At 46.7% G+C, this 25349-nt stretch overlaps 1 protein-coding gene across 7 annotated transcripts in view; it reads right to left on the minus strand.

Moving 5' to 3' along the window:
• Positions 1-544: 544 nt before the first annotated feature.
• PAFAH2 (platelet activating factor acetylhydrolase 2) overlaps positions 545-25349 on the minus strand; it is a 41013-nt gene continuing 16208 nt past the window's right edge. For 3 of the 7 annotated variants that reach the window (XM_036350730.1, XM_036350728.1, XM_036350729.1), the window contains exons 7-13: positions 24129-24242; positions 19614-19705; positions 17618-17788; positions 16409-16497; positions 15538-15586; positions 15024-15178; positions 8646-10368 (exon numbers count right to left, since the gene is read on the minus strand). In XM_036350730.1, coding sequence (XP_036206623.1) covers positions 10274-10368; positions 15024-15178; positions 15538-15586; positions 16409-16497; positions 17618-17788; positions 19614-19705; positions 24129-24242 — 765 coding nt within the window. In that variant the 3' untranslated portion in view covers positions 8646-10273. Of the gene's footprint in view, positions 829-8645; positions 10369-15023; positions 15179-15537; positions 15587-16408; positions 16498-17617; positions 17789-19613; positions 19706-24128; positions 24243-25349 lie in introns of those variants that run through there. The other 4 variants (XR_004974159.1, XM_036350731.1, XM_036350733.1 and 1 more) reach the window with 4 other exon arrangements.

Genomic DNA, 25349 nt, shown 5'->3' on the forward strand with positions numbered 1-25349 from the left:
AGCAAGAACCTGCAACCAAGATTACTTTATCCAGCAAAGCTATCATTCAGAACTGAAGGTCAGATAAAGAGCTTCACGGATAAGAAAAAGCTAAAGGAGTTCATCACCACCAAACCAGCATTATATGAAATGCTGAAAGGTATTCTTTAAGAAGAGGAAGAAGAAGAAAAAGGAACTCTTACCATTTGCCACAGCATGGATGGAACTGGAGAGCGGATAAATACCACATGATCTCACTCATTTGTGGAATATAATGAACAACATAAACTGATGAACAAGGACTGATCCAGAGACGGAGAGGCATTGATTGGACTGTCGGGACTTGGAGGGAAGGTAGGGGAGGGTGGAGGTAAGGGGGAAAGATCAACCAAAGGACTTATATGCAAGCATATAGGCCTAATCAATGGACATGGACAACGGGGGGGTGAGGGCATGAGTGGGGTGGGGGGGGTGGGGGGGTAGAGGGTAACGTGGGGACAAGGACACATATGTAATATCTTAATCAATAAAAAATATATTAAAAAAAAATATGACACCGTGGAAATGATGGAGCATGGCTTCCCAGGATGGGAAGACGCTGTGGCTTCCGTTGACTCCCCTGGATCACTTGCTGTGGGAGAAGCCAGTTGCCACGGCTGGAGCAGCAGCCCCATGGAGAGCTCTGCCTGTTGAGAAACTGAGGCCTCCTCTACGGCCGTGTGACGGCCACGTGGGTGAGCCGGCGGGGAAGGGGATCCTCCAGTCCTAGTCAAGCCTTCAGATGATAGGAATCGAAGCTGTCATCTTTGTGTTGTTGTTGTTAGTCCTCACCTGGGGCTATTTTTCCCACTGATTTTCAGAGAGAGTGGAAGAGGGTGGGGAGAGACACAGAGAGCGAAACTTCAATGTGAGAGAGACACATTGATCGGTTGCGTCCTGCATGCTCCGCGACTGGGGCCAGGGATCAAGCCTGCAACCAAGGTACATGCCCTTGACCAGAATCGAACCCAGGACCCTTCAGTCCACAGGCCGGTGCTCTAACCACCAAGCAAAACCAGCTAGGGCCCAGCTAGCATCTTTATTTTTTAAAAATATTTTTTTTATTGATTTCAGAGAAGAAGGGAGAGGGAGGGAGGAAGAGAGAGAGAGAGAGAGAGAGAGAGAGAGAGAGAGAGAGAGAGAGAGAGAGAGAGAAACATCAATGATGAGAGATAATTATTGATTGGCTGCCTCCTGCATGCTCCATACTGGGGATCAAGTCTGCAGCCCGGGCATATGCCCTGACTGGGAACTGAACCATGACCTCCTGGTTCATAGGTCAATGCTCAATCACTGAGCCACACCAGCTGGCATCTTGACTGCAACCTCATGACAAACCTTAAGCCAAACCACTCTTGAATTCCTGAGCCACAGAAAGTGTGAGATGCTTGTTGCTCTAAGCTGCTAAATTTGAGGACTATTTATTATGCAGCAATAGATAACTAATACAAACACCAAGCTCAAGTATATGATACTCTGTGGCGCCTTTTTACTCTGCTGAGGCTGAGCCCACCCTGTGCCACTTCTGCGCCTCATACACGCCCTGTTTAGCACTCATCAAGCTGCTGACTTGCCTTCCTTGTTCTCTAGGTTCAGTCCCCGGGGACGGTGCCAGCCATAGCGCACAGCACCTCAGTAAGTGCTTGCAGAATAAGTGAACGCACATGAGGACTGCCATCTCAGTAGCTTCTCACAGGCCTTCTAGCCAGGCTTCCTCTTACACAAAAACTCCAAGGTGTGACGGCTGGGAATCATGGATGCCGTGGCAAGTGGGACCTGAGGTCTTTCTTAGTAATCCAAAAAAGCCCTGGCGCCCCTGGATAGATCTAAAACACTAGACTGGGAGTCAGAAGATCTGAATTTTGACTCAAGTTTGCCAGCTACTTGTTGAGGTTCTCTGAGCTCTGGTTTCCTCACGAATCAAATGATGCAAGGGCTCTTCCAAGTCTAAAACTTAATGATTCTATTTTTTTCAGCCAGCAAATACTCTTGTTTCATAGAAGACAGGTTTATAGTTTTATCTCTCTTCTTTGTAATGCTCACCGGAGGAGTGAGGATGTTTTTTAGATAGAGGAGTAGAGAGGAAGGAGGGAGAGAGAGGGATAAACGATCTAACCACTGAGCACACACACCACCCTATACCTTGAATCAGCATCTCTGGATCTCTGGAGATTTGGCCAGAAAATGTTTTTTGTCCATCCTCACCCAAGGATAATTTTTCCATTAATTTTTAGAGAGAATGGAAGGGAGGGAGGAAGAGGGGAAGAGGGAGAGAGAGAGGGGATGGGGAGCAAGAGACATCAATTTATTGGTTCCACTTATTTATGCACTCACTGGTTGATTCTTGTATGTGCCCTGACTGAGGTTCGAATCTGCAACCTTGAGGTACTGGGAAGACACTCTAACCAACTGAGCTACCTGGCCAGGGTAGGATATGTGTACTCTTATGTAGTTTCAAAGTGATTCTGATGTGCATCTAGAGTTGAGAATCACTAATCTATAATATATGAGTTAGAGATTTAAAAATACCATTCTGCCAGTTGGTTGGCTCCATGGTTTGTACGGCACTTATGGTTAACTTTATGTGAGGTAGGTGGATGGATGGATGGGTGAACGGATGGAGCCAGCCCATCTCTACTGGCAGAAAAGCAATTCAAGGTGTACTGTCAGGACTCAGTCATGTCTTTGACAAAATGACTCTTTATATGACCCAACTGCACAGGGCATTTACTGGAGATCAAACTGTGGGCTGTCTTAGCTTACGCGGGGTGAAGAACCATTTTGTTTTTGTGAGACAGGAATGAACAGGAATTAAGAGCACTGCCTTTGGAACCCGACAGTTGAAGTTCAAGTCCTGGCAGCACCAAACTTTCTGAACCTCACTTTCCTGATCTGTTGAAAGGGGATAACACGCATTATTTCACAGGAAAGTTGTTAGGATTAAATGTATTTACAATGTATGTAAAGCATTTAGCACAGTAATTGGCACAGAATAAGTGCTCATTTAGTAGCACACTGCAGTAAAAATAAAATATGGCACATTTCCTATTAATAGCAACATAGATTGGTCCAGTGCTTTATAAATTACAAAGTGCTCTTACATTTTACATGGAATAACCCCCACCCCCAAACACTGAGGGGGCAAGGCAGACATTAGTGACCCCAATTCATAGAAAAAGAAAGGTTCGCTGGTTCCAGATCAAATGGCAAAGAAGTACCAGTGTTTAGATTCAGACCTGGGTGTGAATCCATGAAGATGAGTAATTATATATGCACACTTGGCAGGAATCTAGGGACCACCTGGCTTCGCAGGCTGAGGAGGGCTGTCTTTCTGAGCAGCTTCTTTTTTTAGATGAAAGCAAGATGGGAAAAATAAGCTGGCAAACTGCTTTCCCTCACTTTCCACACTGGTGTGATTTGTGCTCAGTTCTGCCTTCCTTCTAACTCGCAACTGCTCCATGTCCATGTATCTTATTTGCTCCAGCTGCCCTTGGCTGCATCGTCCGGTGGCTCTGCCCTGGGCCCTACAGCTGGGATCTGAGAAAACCAAAGAAAAAAAGCAGGGGCAGCTGGAGACATCAGAGGGCTGGGCAAATACCAGCTGTTTCCAAGTCTGGCTGGGGAACAAGAACCCGCTGGTGTGGGGGAGGGGACAGCAATCCCTGCTCCCCATGTCAGTCAACAGGAGGATGCGTTTCCCTGTCCAGCAGACAGGCCTGCTCCTGGAATAATGTAAGAAAGTACAATGCTAGATATGGCACAAAATAGATTTCTCTTGGGCAACAGGAGGCCAAGAGATCAAATGTTAGTTGAAATTCATAAAAATGGCTTCCACAGAAGAGGTGGAGCTAGAACTAGGCCCACGGGTATATTTGGATATACAGAGGCAGCTGGGAAGGCCTCCTGCAAGCCAGAAAAGACCAGGGGAAAGGGCATGCACGTCTGTTTGGGGAATGGGTGGGCATGTTAAGGGGAATGTGGAAAAAGCAGAGTGCCTGGGAGGGAGCAGAGGACAGAAGTGGGGCAAGACCAGACAGAATGAGGGGGTGAGATGCAACTGAACAGGGAAAAGAGAGTCCAGTAGAGTCTAGACAACGCAGTGACAGAGACATGAAATGCCAGCCCTCCTGAGGAACCAGCCAGTTCAACCACCACCACCCTACACCCAGGTTTACAGTTAGGGAAGCTGAAGTCACGAGAGGAAAAGCATACGCACAAGCCATAGACCGAGAGACTGTGAGGGCTGAGACAAGAACCCAGGGCTCCCATCAGTTTGGTCGTCTCTCCATTGGACCACCTTGCCAGGCTGGTATTTTGATATAAAAGTGGTGTTTCAGGCAGATCTGGCAGCAGAATGCAGCGGAAAGGAGAAGTTAAGAGTCCAGGAGGCTGTAAAAATGACTTCTGGGGTGAGTCCACGGGAGGGACTAGGCTGGAATGAAATGGAAAGGATAGGCTGGGAGTGAGATCCACCAAGCGGGAAGAAACAAAAGAACTTGGCAGGAAATCAGATATGGCCGTGAGGGAGGGAGCTGTGCGGAGGTAACTCACAGGCCATTCTCAGGCTGGGGAAGTTTCTCCTGAGGTCACGGGGTACTTTACCCTGACCCCCGCCTCAGAGGCAGCGGATAAGAATGGACACAACCGCCCCCTCCTACAAATTCCTATTCCCGCATCCTCTACACAGACCTTCTCCTTTGAGCACCCCATTCAACATTTTAGGACCTTTCGTTTATATTTTGTGCACAGATGTGTGTGTTTGGATGATCAAGTGTGAAATTAAAAACCCAAACTAGAGAGCCTGAAAGGCTAGAACTACGGTGGATTTTGATGTTTGCTGTGAGGGGCAGGGAAATAAGAGCAAAGAGAATGGAAAAATTCTCTCTCTTCCCCTGGCTCCAACCTCACACAATGGTAGTAGCTGAGTGGTGGTTAGCTGGCTTCATGTGAGGGAGGTAACTGTGAAACAGGAGAAGGTGGAATGGGAACTCAGACCAAGACCACCTGGGGCTGTTGAGGACAAGGGCAAATTATACCTCACCTTATAGGTAAGGAGGACCAAATAAAAGAACACCAATAGTTAATGTCTAATAATCCCTTAGTACAGACACTGTGCTAAATGCTTTCCATGCATTATTTCACTTATTACAACTCTAAGCAGTAAGCACTATTAAAATTGCCATTTTAAAAATGAGAAAATTGAAGCTCATATAAGTCAATAAATTAGCATAAAGTCACAGGGATAATAGTGTTGGAGTTGTCTGATTTCAAAGACCATGTTTTTAGTTCCTGAACTGCTTTCCTCACCTGTCATGGGTGAGAACACCTGCCCCACAGTCTTCAATGAAGCTCAATTCTCTCCAATCCACTTCTCGTAGTGCTAAGGACATCACTGAATCTCAATACAAGCCATATAGAAACTGCTGGCCCTGGCCAGTGTGGCTCAGTGACTAGACTGTTGGCCTGTGCACCAAAAGGTCATGGGTTTGACTTCCAGTCCAGGGCACATACCTGGATTGCAGGTCCGATCCCCAGCCCTGGTCGGGGAGTGTATGGGAGGCAACCAACGGATGTGTCTTTTTTATACTTTCCCTCTTTCCCCTTGCCCTTCCTTCCACTCTCTCTAAAATCAATGGAAAATAATATCCTCAGGTGAGGATTAACAACAAAAAATTAAAACAAAGAAATTGCTGGAAAATTTGACATTCTTGATTTGATCTATCATGAAATTATACTCCTCATACCCTGACAGTTTAAAGAGACAGGGGGAGGTGCAAAACCAAGTATGTGTATTAGGTAGTATGACCCAGTGGTTGAGAGCTTGGACTTTGATGCCTAAATCCCAGCTTGGCCAAATTCTTGCTGTGAGAACTTAATCAAATCACTTCTCTATGGCTCTATTTCCTCCTACACAAAATGAGGCTAATGCCACCTGACCTCCCGGGGTCACTGTAAAAAGCAAATGCGACGAGGCTTGTCAAGCACTGAGCACGGTCCCTGACGCGCATCCAGGGCCTACCCAAGGCTGGTTCTTACAGTGACTATCAGCATCGTCGTCGGCGTGGTCACCGCCACGCAGCTATGGCCAGGGACACTTGATCTTTGCATCTGGCTGTGATGGGACAGGAAGTGAGCTTCCTAATGAGGACTGGGTCCCGAGTGCAGTGCAGGGCCCCTTCTGTCGCTCTGTCACTTGGCAGGTCCAGGGGTAAGTGGTGCCCCAGAAGAAAAAGAGGGAGGATGCAGGTCCCCGCAAGGCCGGCACATGAAGTTGTGATATTTCAAGAGCCCAGTGGACTTCATGAGGAAGGGCAAGGGGGGCAGTTGTGTTGGAAGCATAGCAAGAGCCCAACCAGCCTCAGCCTGATGCTTCCAGGAAGTGGGAGGGACAAGGAGTCTCATTTCATCCGGTGCTGACTCACCTCCCTTCCTAACTGACATAGCCTGCCCGGCACAGAACCTTCACAATACACCACCAGGAGGCCTCCATGAGCACAGTTCCATAATGGCATGGGAACAAGAAGATGCAAAAGAAACCCAAGACACCTTTGCTTCTCGAAAAGAGTCACCAGAACGCAGTTTATCAGCCCATGACAATTACTATGTAGGATTATCTTGCTTTTCTAAAGGCCATGTATCTGGTGTCCTTCGATTCCCGGGAAGCTAACCAAGGCAAAGGACCAAAAACCCGCTCTGAGCAAAGGAAGGGTTACAAATTCTAAGCACTAAAGGCAGTGCCTTTTAGTTGCGGGAGAGTCCCTAAAGCCCTCTCTCAGTAACTACCTACTTTTACTTTAGACAGTTGTAAATAATGTAGCTGATCTGAATAAATCTGAAGTGAATGGGAGAGCTGCTAGGGGCTGGCACATTGAAGGCAATGGAGAGTAATGGCTGGCCGCCTGACCACAGGGAGATGACACAGACTATGAAATGCAATCCCAGGATAAGAGGACAGCTGCTGGGAGGCACGTAGTATAGGTGCAAAGAGCTATCATCTCTTCACAGGCCAAAGGGTGCCATTGCACTGCCACTGGGCCTGGCCACAGATATTCTGGCTCTCCTGGGATGCTATGAGATGTTAGGTATGGCCAGATGACTTGCTTGGGCCAATGACATGTGGATGGAAATAATGAGTGCCACTTCTGGGCAGAAAGCTTCCCCATGCTCTTCCAACACTTCCAGACGGTGGCAGCTCTGCCAGCCCGAGTCCCCAAGTAAGGATAAAAATGACACAGAGCCTGGCTGGCATGGCTCAGTGATTGAGCATCAACTTGTGAACCAGGAGGTCATGGTTCAATTCTCAGTCAGGGCACATTCCCAGGTTGTGGGCTCGATCTCCAGTATGGGGTGTGCAGGAAATAGCCAACCAATGATTCTCTCCCATCATGGGTGTTTCTATCCCTCTTTCTCTCTCCCTTCCTCTCTGGAATCAATCCTATATAATAAAAGCCTAATATGCTAAGTGTTCAGTCATCCATTCAACCAATCAAAGTGTAATATGCTAATGATATGCTAAGGATGCTCAACCGCTTGCTATGACGTGCACTGACCACCAGGTGGCAGACAGTCGACCAGTTGCTATGATGCACTGACCACCAGGGGGCAGACAGTTTAACCGGTTGACCAGTTGCTATGATGCACTGACCACCAGGGGGCAGACGCTCTGACTGGTAGGTTAGCTTGCTGCTGGGGTCTGGCTGATCGGGACTGAGCGAGATGGGCCAGACATTCCCTGGAGGCCTTCTGCGGTCCCTCCCCGGCTGGCCAACTTCCTGCATCCCTCCCCGGCACCGGTGGGGTCCCTCGGCCTGGCCTGCACCCTCTCGCAGTCCAGGCTGAGGGACCCCCTCACCTCTGAGTGCATGAATTTTGTGCACTGGGCCTCTAGTAAAAATGTATTTTGTAAAAAGTGACATGGTGATGACCCTCCAGCTGATCAAAGAGGACAAGTAGCATGGACAAAGAATAAACTTCTGTTGCTTTTCCGGGTTGCTTGCTACTACCATGTAATATAGTCTATCATGACTGAAACATCCTAAACATTTAAATGAGGTCACTTCACATGAAGAGGTATGTGCACTATCTTTTTGGTAAGATACCATTCAAAATAGTCAATGCTGTGTTTTGTGGCTTAAAGAATCATTTTCAATCCCAGGGAAAAGTCACCTGCTCCCATGCTGCTGGGTAAATGAGTCATTGACAGAATATGAACTAAATGGAGGAGAGACAGATCCAGTTTCCAAACTACTTCTTTCTCTAGGGAGGCTCCGGTCTTTACAGAATATACCTGCATCATGTAGGGCAGAGAGCAGGTGGGGCTCATGTGCTAAAGCTGCAGAGCCAGTCCATGTGCATGGGATGGCATCTGCCGCTTCTGTGAGTGCTGCGGGGCTCTGGTCCCCAGCGGGGCTGGAAGGCCCTACTGCACATCTGTCTGCGCTCTCATGGAAGGAAAAGCACCATGCTGCTGAGTGAGCCAACAACCTGAGGAGATAGTCCTTTTAAGCGTACAAGGAACATTCACAAAATTTACCTCATACTGGCCCACAAGCAAGTTTCAGGATGAAAACCAGATGGGTTATTTTTCTGACCAAAAGCAATTAAGCTTGAAAACAACAGCTACAGGATAACTGGAAAAATCTTGTATATTTGGAAAATAGGAAACATACTTTTAAATAATCCATATGCATATACATCCTCTCAGTTAACCCTCCTATCATAATGCATCTTAGAAATGCAGGAACCGAGAGTGGAAGGAGAACATCATTTGCTCAGATTTACCCAGTTAGTCATGGTGAAACCAGGGCTCCAAACCAGCCTATAGAACTCTAGAGCCCAGGCTTTTGTGACATTCTCTTTACGCTACGTCTCACTGGAATTCACAGACCCTCCCACGGTTCAGAGCCTCCACGGATCTGAGGTTTCACCTCTTAAAGCAACTGGTAAGAGGTGGGAGACCTCGTCCCAGCGTGTGGTGGAGGCACTGGCCTTGGACCTGCTGTGCAGAGATGCATGTCCCTTTAGTTCTTGCTCCTCTGGGGTCCCCTACTTGAACTGAGGAAAGAGGTCTAGGGTAGTGGAGAGGGGTCTTTCAGGTTGATCTTCCCAGACAGCTTTGAACTAGATTCCCCAGGAAGACTTCCTTTCCTTTTAAAGTTAAGCTTTTTTTCCGTGTGGTCACAAGTGGTAAGCGAACAAAGAAAGACAGAAGGAAAAGTTACTTCCAGATGGCTCCCCATCTTGCTCTAATGCAGATTAAGTAAAGAATATCCCAACATATCATTAGGCAAACATGAGTATTAAGATCATTCATATTATATAAATGGAACGGAATAAAAATTCAACCTATATCCTGACTTAAATCTGGGGCTAGGGCCTCAGAGCCAGAAAACAGACAACTTATAGCACCCCGGTCTGAGCAAGGTGGAGGCCCACAATACCTGAGGTAAGAGGCAAGACCAAAGTGTTCGTAACCTTTCTAGGGTTGGCCACCTGAACTCTAGCTACCAAACTACAACCTTCTGTGGCAAGGACTGTTCAAATGGCTACTTAACACTGTTATTCTCCAACTCAACCTACTTGTGTCAAGATACATTTTTAGCAAAACCCCAAGACGTCCAGAGCTTCTGAGGCTCCGCATCTCGCCCTGTGCTGTGAGGGCAATGCTGTCTGCCCTCCTCCATAGGCTCACAAGGATAACTTAGTCCTAAGTGCCCAGGACTATGTTTCATGCAAGAGAAGCTCGAAAATACAGAAAACCTGACGGTGGTCCATATCCTAGAAAGTTACCAAAGTGCTGAGAACTCACCAAGTAGCCCTGGAGAGGGAGAAGGCTGAGAGAGGTATGAAGAGAGAGGGCCAGGTCGGCTAAAGGTCCTGAAGGTAGGAATTTTCACTCCATCCTGTGGCTTCATTTCTTCCACTGCAGAAGCCACCCTGGCCCAAGGTGAGGGCGAAGGCTTGCTGGGTTAATAGTGCTCACAGTGCTCAGCTTAGGGCCTGAGTGCTCCCCAGCCCCACCCCAACTGCTCCAACTCCAGGCCATCAGGGCTCAGGCCCCAGAAAGTCAGTGTGCCAATCAGTAAGTGATCCAAGTCCCACCACAAATTTAAGATCAACAAGTCTAAGATCAAAGCACCCCGTCATCCAATCAGCAGTGTGATTACATCCTTTGGATCTGTGAAGAAGGGCTGTTGACCACTTCCTGATAGGAGGTTATGGGCAGACCCCAAATGAGAATTCAGTCCAGGTGTGTCTAGAGGCTAGACAGATGGTGCGGGGCCCCGGGGGTGAGCGATGGTCCAATGCCTTCGATGAGGTTGTTCCATTGGTCATAGTTCTCTTTCAGGCCTGGAAAAAACACACAAAACCCCAGGAAGGTTAGGTAAGTCATTGTAAGGTTAGAGCAAAGAGTACTGACCACAGACTTGGTGGGCCATCCTAGAGAGAAGCACCTGGGATACTAAAAGGACTGGTTGTGAGGGTGGTAGCAGTAATGGTAACTACTGTACATTCAGTGCCTTTATAAAGATGCTTCATAAGTCATTTGCTTAATCCACAATAACTAAATAATGATAACAAAAAAAGTAACATTTGTTGAAGAATAACTCATTGTAGAATAACTCAATAGACACGCACTGTTTCATTTAATTTTCACAATATCCGTATTAGCTAAGTACTGTGATCAGCCCTACTTTATCATTGAGGAAACTAGGCTTAAAGACGCTCCCTGATTTGTCCAATGTCATGATAGCTGGTAAGTGACAGAGTTCACACCTTGGTCAGAAAGGGTGAGAAAATGGGAAGCCTACTTCAGGCTCAGAGACGGTGCTGAGCAAGAAAAGGTCCTTCGTACGCCAGCCAGTGGATGCAAATCCAGGGCCACCTCCGTGAAGGGCAGAAGGAATAGGGTGGCAACATCATGAAGCAGCGTAACGCTGGAAATGATCAAGAAAGGGCACTGGGGTCATGGGCAGGTGGGTCTAACTACATGGTAAGAACAGTCAGAAAGGGTCTGCAGCCTCGGGCTGAGGGAGAAGGGCACAGCCAAGCAGGCAAAGGACCTCCTTGTTCAAAACAAACAAAACCTGGGACAGAAGGCAGGGCCCACTCTCCTTCATTTTTGGGTCCCAGTGCCCTGCAAAGAACCTGGCATGGAATAGGTCCTCAACAAATAAATGCTACATAGTCATTAATTCAAAAAATACTGAACACACCCATGATATGCCACACTCTGTTCTTGGTTCCAAATACTCCATCCACGCCCAGACCAGTTTGGCTCAGTGGGTAGAGCATCGGCCTGTGGACTGAAGGGTCCCAGGTTCGATTCCGGTCAAGGGCATGTACCTTGGTTGTGGGCACATCCCTAGTAGGGGGTGTGCAGGAGGCAGCTGATCGATGTTTCTCTCTCACTGATGTTTCTAACTCTCTATCCCTCTCCCTTCCTCTCTGTAAAAAATCAATAAAATATATTAATAAAAAAAAAAAAAGTCCATCCACACATAGAAACCCTCGTCCTCACAGAGCTCACAATCCAGTGGCAGAGAGAACAATGAACACCACAAACTATATAGGATGTGAAAGGTGGTCAGTGCTCGGGGGCGGCGGGGAAGAGCCAGGTAAGAGAAGCAGTGGTGGTGCCAAGGACGGGTGAGGGAGGAAGGGAAGGTGTAATGTTTTTAAAAGGCTGGCAGGGTGGGCCTCACTGGGAAGGTGAGATTTGAGCAAAGACTTGAAGGAGGTGGGAGCGAGCCATGAGACTACACAGGAAGAATGTTCCAGGCAGTGGGAAGAGCACTACAAAGGCTTGAAGCCAGAGTGTCCCTGGAGTGCTGGAGGCTTGTGTGGCAGGAGTGAGGTAGGCCGGGGGAAGAGAGCAGGTGAGCTCAGGAGGGACTGACTGGAGGCCCACACCATCGGTCTAGCAGGACAATGGACATTGGCTCTGACTCTCAGAGAAATGGAGAGCCACTGGAGGATTCTGAGCAGAGGAGTGACAACATCTGACTTGCTTTCTAACAGATCTCTCTGGCTGTACTATTAAAAAGACTGTGTAGGGCCCTGGCCAGTTTGGCTCAGTGGATAGAGCACTGACCTGCGAGCTGAAAGGTCCCGGGTTCGATTCTGGTCAAGGGCACATGCCCGGGTTGCAGGCTCAATCCCAGGTGGGGGACATGCAGGAGGCAGCCAATCAATGACTCTCTCTCATCATTGATGTTTCTCTCTCTCTCCCTCTTCCTTCTTCTCTAAAATCAATAAAAAATATTTTTTTAAATAAATAATAAATAAATAAAAAGTGACAACACACACACACACACACACACACACACACACACACACACACACAAGATTGTGTAGGAAGGCATGATGACAGTAGAGAGACCAGTAGGAAACTGATACAGCAATTTAAGTTTAGGTGAGAGCTGACTTGCTCAGCATGGCAGTTGTGGGTGACAAGTGATTAGATCCCACATGTATGTGAAAGGTAGAGCTGATAGGACTTTCTGAGGGTTGGGATGGGAGGTGTAAGAGAAGAGACATGAATGAGGACTTTGGCTTGGGTAACGAGAAGGATGGAGTAACCACTAGTTGAGAAGGGAAAGACTGTAACTGCAACTGGTCTTTGTGATGTTTATTAGATGTTGAATAAGTGGGTTATCTAAATCTGGTGTTCATGGGAGAGATCAAAATGCAGATATAAACTGGGGACTCGTCAGCCTGGAGATGGCATCTAAAGCCACTAGATGACATTAGGACACAGACAGAGGAGAGGTCCAAGCGCTGAGCCCTGGAAGCAGCGAAGTAGACGGAGGAGGAGCAGATCCTGAGACAAGAGACAACCACGGTGGGTTGTCCTCGAAGGATGGCATCACAGCCCTGTCAGCAGTGCTGAGAGCTCCGCTGAGGTGAGGAATGGGAGCTGACCACTGGATTTAGCTAAGGCCTGAGAAAGCATTTGGTCTAGCCCTGCCAAGGCCTTAGGGGTGAGTTAATTAATGTTTGAGCAATATAGCAGGCTCATTTTTAAGTTGATATTTCTTTAAAATATATATATATATTTTACTGATTTCAGAGAGGAAGGGAGAGGAAGAGAAAGAGCGAAACATCAGTGGCGAGACAGAATCATTGATCGGCTGCCTCCTGCACGCCCCCCCACTGGGTATGGAGCCTGCAACCTGGCCATGTGCCCTGACCGGAAATCGAACCATGAACTCCTGGTTCATAGGTTGATGCTCAACCACTGAGTCATGCCGGCCGGGCAGTTGATAATTTTGTATGACCCTTGAATGAAGTTATAAGTTTCCAAAGGGCCGTTGGCAGAAAAAAGGTTGCCCACCCCCGATCTAAGGTAAAGAGAAAAGAATTGCTGGCACAACCATCTTGAGCAGACCAAAAAGGATGAGGTGTTGGAGGTCTGAAGATAAAGGAGAAGGTGTAAAATAGTTTTCCGGGAGAGGGGAAGAGAGAATGACTAGGTGGGGGCAGGAGCTGCATGTAGTTAATATGAGAGAAGCACCAATCTTCTTGATGGAAAAGAACATCCCTGTGTCACTGGACTATGTGCTCTCGGCAGTATTTTTTAGGATTGGTGAAAAGTTCTGCTCAGCCTCTTACACCTATTTTAGTTTCCCACGTGACAAGGAACTGTGCAGCCACCAAAAAGCTTTTCTCTCTTTGCAAAGCTAATTAACTGAGCAGAGAGGCTCTGCTTTTTTTTTTTTCTTCAGACTCTGTCTTATCTCTCAGCACCTAGATACATCAAGAGCCTCCCACCCAGGCTCTCTGCCTCTCAACCTGCCCCATCTTGCCCATCCTCCATGTTGCAGCCCAAATGCAAATACAAGTCTAATCATGACATCCCCCTGCTTAGAACCCAAGGACTCTCACAGCCTGTGGGGGGAAGTTCAAGCTTATTTCAGCAAATACATGGGATTCGAGATCTGGTTTCTGCCCATTTCTCTACCTTCATCTTCCAACAATTCACCATCCTGAGCTCCAGATACACTGAACACAGTTTCTCAAAACTGATCAGGCCCACCCAGGCCTTTGTGCATCCTGTTTAGAAGACCCTTGCCCTCCCCTGCCTGCTGGACCCTAATCACCTGCTAAGATTAAAGACAAGCATTGCCTTGTCTAGGCCAGTGGTCGGCAAACTCATTAGTCAACAGAGCCAAATATCAACAGTACTTCTTCAAAATAGATTCGCCCAGGCCGAAAACCGACTTCTGCGCACGGGCGCCCGCAAGTGGTATTTTGTGGAAGAGCCACATTCAAGGGGCCAAAGAGCCGCAGTTTGCCAACCACTGGTCTAGGGAGCCTCCTTTCTCTCTTGTCGTCCGAAGACTGAGTCCTCGCATCTGTGGGTCATGAGAGTCACTGGCAGAAGAGCAGAGGTAAATCCGTGAATCTCTCTAGTCCTTGCAACCCAAAAAGCCTACAGTATTAACTTCCAACCATTAAAGTTTCCAGTGGTGTTGAGGGCTGACGCTGTGGCAGAGCACTCTCCCTGCTGCTGGACTGGGTGGCAGGGAGGATATGAGAGGGTATCTCCTAAGGACAGGAGGCTGGACCAAAGACCTCTGCGGGTCTTGCCATTTAGCTGGGGTGATTTATGATATTAGTCACCACCTTCCCGTGCTTTGTTTTTATTAAAGCACTTCTACGAATTTAACCCACTTCTCATCACAACCTCCTCCACCATACAGATAAGTGATGAGTTAGAACAGGGGTAGTGGAGTAGAGAGATGTGAATATTCCATTTACAGTGAGGAAACCAAGGCTCAGAGAAGTTAAGAGTAGGTCAAGGTCACTGGGGTAGTAAGAGACAGAGCTAGGATCTCCAAACTTGCAGCTAAGTGTTATTTCTATAAGTCTATGTAACTCCCTCCTGCAGTCAGTTTCCTTTAGCCATAATCTCCCTGATCCGAGACCTATCAGTATAGACTACTGTGCATGGAAATCTAAGGGACCCCAGGCTGCCCCAGAAGTCCCAGTTCTGTCCTTACCAAGGTGCTTCTGCAGAAAGGCCAACATGGCCCGCACCACAATCTCTTGACCTTCATAGGGGTCCAAGGTCCCACGGTTTTGACTGGAGAAGAATTTACCAATCCAGTTCCCAGACACAAAAGCAAAGTCAGTTTGACTCCGATGAACAGAACCACTAGAGGAAAAGAAAAACAAATAACTGGCAGGAGTTTTGAGGTCAGGGCACACAAATATTTGTTAAGCACCTACTATATGGAAGGTACTTTATGTGCATTATTTCATTTTCACAATAAGGGAAGAATATTCCCCTTTGACAAAATCAGGAGAGAACTGGTCACACAGCTAGTAAGGGGACAGCGCTAGGATTTGAACACAGGTGTGCTTGGCTTCAGAGCTGCCTCAGCTCCTGGACCACAATGCCTGACGGTGCAAGGAAAGGGCTGAGTTAGCCAGAGTGGGACAGGGCCAAGGAGGCGAGGTCTGCAGCACCTGCCATTCCTATGTTATTATAAACTATAACACCACGGCTTTTACCTGGTGACTTCCGAACATTCATAAAACATGTCAGCTCCTGTCTTCAGAACTGTACCACAAAGTAAACAGGAAAAAGGAATTTAAGTGAGGGCAAGTGCTTGTAAAAGAGGGTTTCTGGATTAGAATTTAAGTCTTTTGGTATCAAATACATTTACTGCAAAGGTGAAATTCTGACTAGGTTCACTTTGGGCTAAATTACTTAAAACGAAAATTACTAGTCAAATCAATGAGGAAGAAAAATATAAATGCTAAACTTTGATATCATGCAAAAAAAAAAAAAAAAAAGGTGACTTTACAAAAATGTATTTTTTTGCCGGGCCAGCTTGGCTCAGTAGTTGAGCATTCGATCTATGAACTAGGAGATCACAGTTCAATTCTGGGTCAGGGCACACGCCCAGGTTGTGGGCTGGATCCCCAGTAGGGGGCCTACAGGAGACAGTCAATCGATGATTCTCTCACATCTTGATGTTCCTATCTCTCTCTCCCTCCTCTCCTTTCCTCTCTGAAGTCAATAAAAAAATATTTTTAAATGTATTTTTTTTATATATATATATATATATATTTTTTATTGATTTTTTACAGAGAGGAAGGGAGAGAGATAGAGAGTTAGAGAGTTAGAAACATCGATGATGAGAGAAACATCGATCAGCTGCCTCCTGCACATCTCCCACTGGGGATGCACCCGCAACCCAGGTACATGCCCTTGACCGGAATCGAACCTGGGACCTTTCAGTCCACAGGCCGACGCTCTATCCACTGAGCCAAACCAGTTTCGGCTTAAATGTATTTTTTAAGGCACATGAAAAAGCATAAAGAATAATATAATGGACACTTGAATGTGCAGCACTCAGTTTAAGAAAGAATATATTACCTGTAGTTAAATCCCCCTTGTGTACCCATTTCCAACTGCTCTCACCGCCTTTTCCTCCAGGGGTCACAATGATCCTGAATCTGGCTGGTCTGGGGAAAATTCCAAGCAGTCTTCTGTTGCCATGAAGTCAGAATGAAAGGGGGGGCTGGCCCCGTGGAAAAGAGCCGGGGCCAAAATGAGCAAGGGAAGAAGCCGCTATCACTGAGCAGATTCCTAGCCTCCCAGGGCTGTGGAGTTGGCATTTCAACTACCTGAAATGGTTTCTGGAAGATTCCAAGGTCTGTGGCATGCAGTTCTTGTTGTTTTGCTTTAATGGGGCCTGGGACCCTTGAAGCATGTATTTTAGGCTCAAGTGCAGGACAGGAGCAAGTCACAGCCTTGTCAGCGAGCCTTCAGCCTGCACCTGGAGCTCTAGGCCACTTCCCATGCATGGTATGTTTCTTAAAATTTCTAAAAAATTTCCTGTGAAAAATGGCTTAGGAAAGAAAGCTGATAGTGCTGATGATGGAGTGAAAAGAATGTGGTTTCTCTTAGCCAGAATATAGATGGTTTCTGGAAGATGTCTGAATTTAGGTAGTCATGAAGGTCTCTAAAAACCTGTCTTATGAATGTCAAAGGTCTATCATACCCACGTTCTTTTTTAAAAATATACATTTTTATTGATTTCAGAGATGAAGGAAGAGGGAGAGAAAGATAGAAACATCAATGATGAGAGAGAATCATTGACTGGCTGCCTCCTGCACGCCCCACAGTGGTGATTAAGCCTGAACCTCAGGCATGTATCCTGACCAGGAATTGAACTGTGATCTCCTGGTTCATAGGTCAGTGCTCAACCACTAAGCCACTCTGACCGGGCTTCACCCACATTCTTCAAAAGACCCAATAAAATTCCCAAATGAGGTTAAAGATCTTTGGAGTCCACCCAGACCCACTTTCCTCCCCAACACACAATCCCACAATACCCTTTTCCCAGAAGTGAACAGAAAAATCCTGTCACAGAGTCATATAAACTGGTGAAGAAATCACTGCAGAACTAAGTGGAGCAGAGCAGGTATGAAATTCTAAAGGAATTAAGATTTTGAAAATCGGGAAGCATTCAGGTATCCCATTAATAGGCAGAGCTTCTGGATAATCCAAAAGTAATCAAGGGAGCCCAGCTGGCAAGAAGATGGCAGGGCACTGGGGAGCGTGGCCTTGGAGTCTACTTACAGGACAGTGATGATCCTGGACTGTTCATGCTGGGCACACATCTTCTTCATCAAGTTGACACTCTCCACTGTCTGGAATTTCTCGGCATTGATGAAGAATACAGGGCCTCGGGCCTTCGGGTAAAAGTCACGTTCCAGAGGGAACATCCAAGCATCCAGCGCCACAGCACACCTGCAACAGGACCAGACATTGGGAGCTGCCGTGCAGAAGCGGTCAGGGCAATGGGGGAAGCGTTGAGATCTTCTGAAGGTTCAGAAAGCCAAGGAGGTACCAGGGTCCACACCCTTCGGTTAGGATCTTGGCTAGAGACCACTTTCACCTGTTGCCAAAGATCCTTCTACATTTTAAACTCACTGAGAGCAAGGGTCGGACCTCTCCTCGCCCTGGACCACTCTCAGGCAGCTGCCTTCAGTTACACAGAATGGCACTTCCTTCGTTTAATCCTTCACTCAACATTCTTTGGGTACTGACTACGTGCTTAGCCCTATGCTCTGGATACAGGGATAAATGACACAGTTCTGTTGTTGTTGTTGTTTTGTTTTAATCCTCACCTGAGGATATTTTTCCATTGATTTTTAGAGAGAGTGGAAGGGAGGGGGAGAGACACAGAGAGAAAGATCAATTGGTTGCTTCCTGCACATGCCTGAACCAGGGTTGGGGAAGGAGCCTGCAACCAAGGTACATGCCCTTGACCGGAATCAATCCTGAGATCCTTCAGTCCACAGGCCGATGCTCTATCCTCTGAGCCAAACCAGCCAGCGCTAAATGACACAGTTCTTGCTCTCAAGGAGTCCCCAGTCGAGAAAGGGAGGCAGGACAGACAAATTAACAAATACAGCTCAGCACCCTGATTGCACAAGTTGCTAAGTTAGCCCAGAGCATATGAGGCAGAGGCTAGGAAAAGCCTCTTGGTGTCACAACTCAGAGATCTAGCCAGTGTGTCAAGCAGTAAACAAGCAGTAACCAAGGGCAAGCCTCCCCCATTCCCACCCCAGCTCCTCCAGCCTTCTCCATCTCAGGAAAGGGCGATCATCTTCACTCAGATGATGGATACACAAGTGAAAAACCTTGATTCCTCTCTTTCCTTCACCTCATAGTCCTGAAAATTCTAAAACATGTCCTGACTCCATTCATTTCTCTTCATCCCACTGCCTCCATCTTAATGCAAATCCATCATCTCACATGGACCCCGAAATAGCTCCCTCTAACTAGCCTCTTTGCTTTCTGTCCAGCTACTATCTACTCTTCACACAGTAGCCAGAGGGATCTTTTAAAATGTAAATAAATTGTTTTTTCTGTGCTTAACTCCTTCAATGGTTTCCCATCAAATCCTATATAATAAAAGCCTAATATGCAAATTGACCAAATGGCAGAATGACCGGTGGAATGACCAGTCACTATGATGAACACTGACCACCAGGGGGCAGACGCCCAATGCAGGAGCTGCCCCCAGCCCACAGGCCCCAGGCCAGCCAAGGTGAGTGTGAGCAGGGGGGCCCCTGATCAACCCGCTGGTCACCCCACAGATTGGCCCTGATCGCCGGCCAGGCCTAGGGATCCTATCCATGCATGAATTTCGTGCACTGGGCCTCTAGTTTAGAATAAAACCTAATTTCCTTACTCTGACCAAAGGCCCTATGATCTGCCCTTTTATCTTTCTGATCACATTTTAACCTCTTCCCCTTCACTCACCATGCTCCTCCCACACTGACACAGCAAGCTTCCTTCCACCTCAAGGCCTTTGCATTAGCTGTTCCCTCTGCCTAGAATGATCTTTCCTTAGACCTTTATACGACTGTCCTATTTTATTTTCTTCATTGCACTTTTTGCTGGGAATTTGGTTATCTATTAGCTTGTTTACTAGTCTGTTTCCTCCCACAAATTCCATGAAATCAGAGGCCTTGTTTTCTTGTTCACCACTAAATTCCCAGCCCCCAAAACAGTGCCTAGTGCATGATACTTACGTAACAAATAGCAGCATTACTGGGAAACTCACCGAAATTGGGTCTCCTTGGCCAAAGCCAGAATAGCTGTGGCCCCTCCAAATGAATGTCCCATCACAGCCACACAGCTCATGTTGATGCTGCCCTGAGGAAAACAGAGAACTTAGCCAAGTCAGACACTGAGGAGTGCTTTTTGAGGACTTCTTCAGGGGCAAGAAGAAACAGCGAGACAATGCAGAAGCACAATTCAGCGAGTGAGTTTCCAGCACCTCCACCCACCCCCACCACATGAAAGAACCTGCCAGCTGGAAAGCAGCCTGCCAGGCAATCCCTGGACTGAACAGCCTTCTGTAGGCAGGAAATCCAAAAACCTGCCATGTTTTCCATCTTTATTTATTTATTTTTTAAATATGTTTTATTGATTTTTTTACAGAAAGGAAGGGAGAGGGACAGAGAGCTAGAAACATCAATGAGAGAGAAACATCGATTCAGCTGCCTCCTGCACACTCCCCACTGGGGATGCGCCCACAACCAAGGTACATGCCCTTGACCGGAATCGAACCCAGGACCCCTCAGTCCGCAGGCCGATGCTCTTTCCACTGAGCCAAACCGGTTAGGGCCTCCGTCTTTATTTTTGTCATCTTAACACGTACAATGCCTGGACTAGAGTAGCCATTCAAATATCTATGAATAGCCCAGCCAGCGTGGCTCAGTGGTTGAACATTGACCTATGAACCAGGAGGTCACAGTTTGATTTCTGGTCAGGGCACATACCTGGGTTGCCGGCTCGATCCCTGGTGTGGGGAGTGCAGGAGGCAGCCAATCAATGATTCTCTCTCATATTGATGTTTCTATCTCTCTCTCCCTCTCTATTCCCTCTGAAATCAATGAAAATATATTAAAAACCTATTTTCCTCATTTAAAAAATACCTATGAATAGATGAATAGATAAAAATTATGTGATTCCAACCTGACCCATCAGTCTAAGAGCACACTAAGAGTAAGAACTCTCTCCATCCGCTAGACCCCTGTCTTAAAGCCGGTCTACCAGGATGACACACGCACCAAGTCAAGGGCAGAATTGGGGAGCTCCTGCTGCCCGTCCACTTTACTCCGAAGCAAGACCTGCCTGTAGAGAAACCAACTCAGGTTCTACTTCCTCTGGATCTCTGTCCTGACTTTTCTCCAGCGGAGTGATGTGCTTGCTGGAACATGCTCTGCACGTACCTATTTCTAGTTGCCTCTAGAAGCCTTCAGGGCACAGCTATATAAAGAGCCACTGCAGCTGTCTGCTAAGGGGCTTGGGAAGTCTCTATAGGCTTCGTTGCCCAGCCTCTGCCTTAAACCTGGTTCTCCCCAATTTCTATCCCAAGCTTTTATATTTAAATTCTCCCCCTTTACTCAGTGCCTCCAGCAACTTGGTTGGTGGCCTGTTCAGGTATTTGTATAGGTTAATATAACTCTAAAATCAGGAATAGTCCACCCAGTGTAGCTCATGAACCAGGAGGTCACGGTTCGATTCTAGGTTAGGGCATATGCTGGGCTTGCAGGCTTGATCCCCAGCAGGGGTCGTGCAAGAAGCAGCCAATCGATGATTCTCTTTCATCATTGATCTTTCTCTCTTTCTCTCCCTTCCTCTCTGAAACTAATAAAAATATTTTGAAAAATAAAATAAAATCAAGAGTATACAGAGAAGTCTCCCACCTACCACATTCCCTTTCCACTCCCTGCACCCAAACAGGTAAGTTTCTTACATGTCTTTGAAGAACTTACTGACACATATATGAGTGAACATGAATATATACTTCCCCCCTTTTTACACAAGGGGTATGATATCTTACCCTTTTGCATAATGATGTTAGTACATAAAGAGCTTCCTTATCTTTTTTTTACGGCTACATCTGGTTTCACCATGGCACAAATAGCTAGTGATCTCCAAATCTGTTCCTCTTCTTCCTGGACACAGAGCCAGATTCTATTTCCCAGCAGTTAGATGTGGCCTTGGGGCTCTAGCCGATAGAATGTGAGTGAAAGTGAAATCTCTACTTCCAGGCCTAGTCCATGTGCACTCCTTCGTGCACACCTCCATGTCCTTTCCCATTCCTGGCTTAACACACACCGTGAAGCTGGGTTTCATAAGTGGAAGAGGGTAGAGCTAGAGCAGCAGTTCTCAACCTATGGGTCGTGACCCCTTTGGGGGTTGAACGACCCTTTCACAGGGGTCGCCTAAGACCATCAGAAAACACATATATAATGACATATTGTTTTTGTGATTAATCACTATGTTTTAATTATGTTCAATTTGTAACAATGAAATTGGGGGTCACCACAACATGAGGAACTGTATTAAAGGGGTCGCGGCATTAGGAAGGTTGAGAACCACTGAGCTAGAGGATAAAAGTAGCTTGGGTCCCTGAGCTCCCATTTTTGGACTTCATGTGGGAGAGAAATAAATTTCTATTGTGTTAAGCCACTGAGATTTGGGATTTATGTGTCAGAGCAATTAGCATTACCCAAATGAATACAGCTATTGTTCCATCATCTATTGAACTAGTTCCCTTATTAGTGAACATTTAGGATACGATCAATCTTTTGCTATTATAAACAACACTGGAATGAATAACCTTGTACATATATCATGTTGCATGTGTGCAGGTATCTGCAGAATAAATTTCCAAAACTGGAAATTACCGGGTCAAAAAATATGTGCATTTGTAACATTAATAGCTATTGCCAAACTGCCCCACATGGGGCAATCTGCACTCTCATGGGCAATGTAAGATAGTACCTACTTCCCTACAGCTTTGCCAACAAGAATGAGTAATCAATTTTCAGATCTTACTCAGTCTGATAGGTGAAAATGTACCTTTTTTTATTCTGTATTTCTCCAAAAGGCTACCTCTTAACTAACCAACTACACTGTAGCCTGCCATTCCCCAGTGGCATGCAGGCCTGGGCCTCAGTGCCTGGGAGCCCGCTTAGCTGGTGGGGGCTGGGAAAGCACTCCAGATTCCAGGTTCTGCCTTCCCTACTGACCATCCCGACAGGTCCCTCTTTCTGGAAGCCTTTACCAAAGCCTTTAAAAGATAGTTTCTAAAGAGGCTTTGGGGCACAAAGCACAGTCTTTGGGATCCAAAAACCCAATTTAAATTTTAACTCTACCACTCACTTAGTTGTGTAATCTTGGGAAAGTACTGAGCTTCTTTGATCTTTTATTTCTTTCTATGTGAAGAGATGCTAATGCTTACTGCATACATTTGTGTGAGCTGCTCTTACATAGTAAGTACTCATAAAACAGTAATTGTTATTTTATATATATTTACTAAATAAAGAGGTCACAAAACAGCTTATAGTAAATAACATTAGATTTTCATATATATGTGTGTGTGTGTGTGTATACATATATGTATATATATCTCCATATCCTAGAGGCCCAATGCACAACATTCGTGCACTGTGGGGCGGGGGAGTCCCTCAGCCCAGCCTGCACCCTCTCACAGTCCAGGACCCCTCAGGGGATATCTGCCTGGCGGCTTAGGCTGCTCCTGTGGTGGACATACCCTGAGGGGTCCTTAGTGCTGCACAGAGGCAGGAGAGGCTCCTGCCACCGCTGCTGCGCTCACCAGCTATGAGCCCAGCTTCTGACTGAGCAGCGCTCCCCCTGTGGGAGCCCACTGACCACCAGGGGGCAGCTCCTGTGTTAAGCATCTGCCCCCTGGTGGTCAGTGCACGTCACAGCGACCAGTCGTTCTGCCGTTCGGTCGATTTGCATATTAGACTTTTATTATATAGGATATATATACAAGTGTGTGTGTGTGTGTGTGTGTGTGTGTGTGTGTAATGCATTAAAAGTACTAAAAGGACAAACATCAAAATGTCAAAAAAATTCTGTTTCTTTTTTCTATATGTTTTTGTGTGATTTCTTAGTTCTCTAGTGTTGAGCTACTTTTGAAATTAGGGAGAAAAAGAACTGGGTGAGGGAGAAAAATGTATCTAATAGGCACCAAACAGCCAGGGCAGTTTCTATCCTCTTGGGGATTCTGGGGAAAGGAGTTAGCCTGCAGGGAACATAGGACTTGTTGCTTCCAGACAGCCCTCCCTTTGGGGAAGGGACCATCTCTCCCTCATCCACGTGGCCCTGTGGGGTTGTCAGAGCAGGTGTGTAACCTAGGCAGGCCAATCAAATTATCCTATCCCTCTGGCACAGTGATTGGCCCAGAGGGGCATGTGATTCAAGCAGGGCCACAGCCTTCCCCAGATTAGTGGAAGCTAACAGAGCCTCTTTTCCTTTCAAATCTAGAGTTGAACTGAAATGCAGGCTTGGGCTACCAGCAAATACTTTTCTTGCCTAATGAAGCCCACATGCATGGAGTGGAACTGAGACAGAAGGAGGAGGAGTGACAGAGCTTTGATGGCCACGTTTGAGACACTAGATCTAACTACACGGCTCAAAGCCAGTCTGCCTTTGGTCTTCGTAGTTATTCGAGCCTGGCGTAAGTTCCTATTATATGTAACCAAGAAAGTCCTGATGAATACATGAGCTCAGGTCATACCAGTTGCTGTCATACCTTCAAGGTCATCAGATCCAACCCACCAGGCAAGATGTTGAGGACAGTCTGCCCAGCAGTGACCTTCTGCAGGATCTTCAACACTCGAGTACACTCATTTACCCGCTGATACACCTACAACAGAGACAGTCGCAGTGGGAGCTGGGAACACTGCACAAACCATCTAGCAAGAAACTCACTTTCTTGCTCCTACAGAGCCAAGGAAGAATGCAGGGAGAGTTTTCTCATCCTTGTCTCAGTAAGCCCTGTGGGCCCCACATGCTGAGAAAGGCTCAGCTCCTTCTAGCAGCTCACATAGCATCACCTAATGCAGGGGTGGGGAATGTCTGGCTCCTGGCCACATAAGGCCTGAGAAATCATTTGGTCTGGCCCTGCCAAGGCCTTAGGGGTGAGTTAATTAAATGTGTGACCAAATACAGCGGGCTAATTTTTAAGTTGATAACGCTGTATGGCCTGTGAATGATGTTACAAATACCCAAAAGGCCCTTGGCAGAAAAAAGGTTCCCAACTCTGACCTAATGGTTCAATAGTGTCTGACCTGCTATTCACACTCTGTCTACATACCCTTGGGGTTGTCTGGAGGACCAAATAAGACATGTATATGAAAGTGCTTTGAAAACAAAAGGACATAAGGGTGCTGTTATTATCAATCCAGTACTGGATTCTACTTATCATTTATTGCCCACATCTACTGTTTTTGTCTGCCTAGTACTTACCAGCTCCACTTCTGTTAACCCTGCCTTTGAGGATTGCCCCCCCACCCTGCAAAAAAACCCCCAAAACTAAATGTTTTTCTGATGGGAACTTCCTACTTTGGTACTTCTCCCAGCCTAGGAGTCTCTCTCCAGGATTTTTCCTACTGAAGCTTGGGGCAGGGGTAGGGACTGAGGGAGCAACCTCAAATAGTCCCATTCTCTCAGATGGCGAGGTCAAACATATGCAAGCTCAGAGCTGTCAAAACTGTGGCTCTAACTTCATAAAGTAAGTCAGTTTGCAGATGAGACCAACCAGAAGAGGACACAGGGATGAGAATGAAAGACAAGTCCTTATGGCATTTGAGGCTGGTTCCAGTGGTCTTGCCCATTGTATATGTCCTATCTATTCTCCTTTTTGCCCAGAAAGCATAAGTTGGGTTTCTGTCACTTGCACTTATCAACAGTCTTGATTAGTACCCAATTTCTCCTATTGATGTGGCAAGCTCAGACTCACTACGCCTGAAAT

The sequence above is a fragment of the Myotis myotis genome, unplaced genomic scaffold (assembly GCF_014108235.1).
Source record: "Myotis myotis isolate mMyoMyo1 unplaced genomic scaffold, mMyoMyo1.p scaffold_m19_p_2, whole genome shotgun sequence".
Taxonomy (NCBI): Eukaryota; Metazoa; Chordata; class Mammalia; order Chiroptera; family Vespertilionidae; genus Myotis; species Myotis myotis.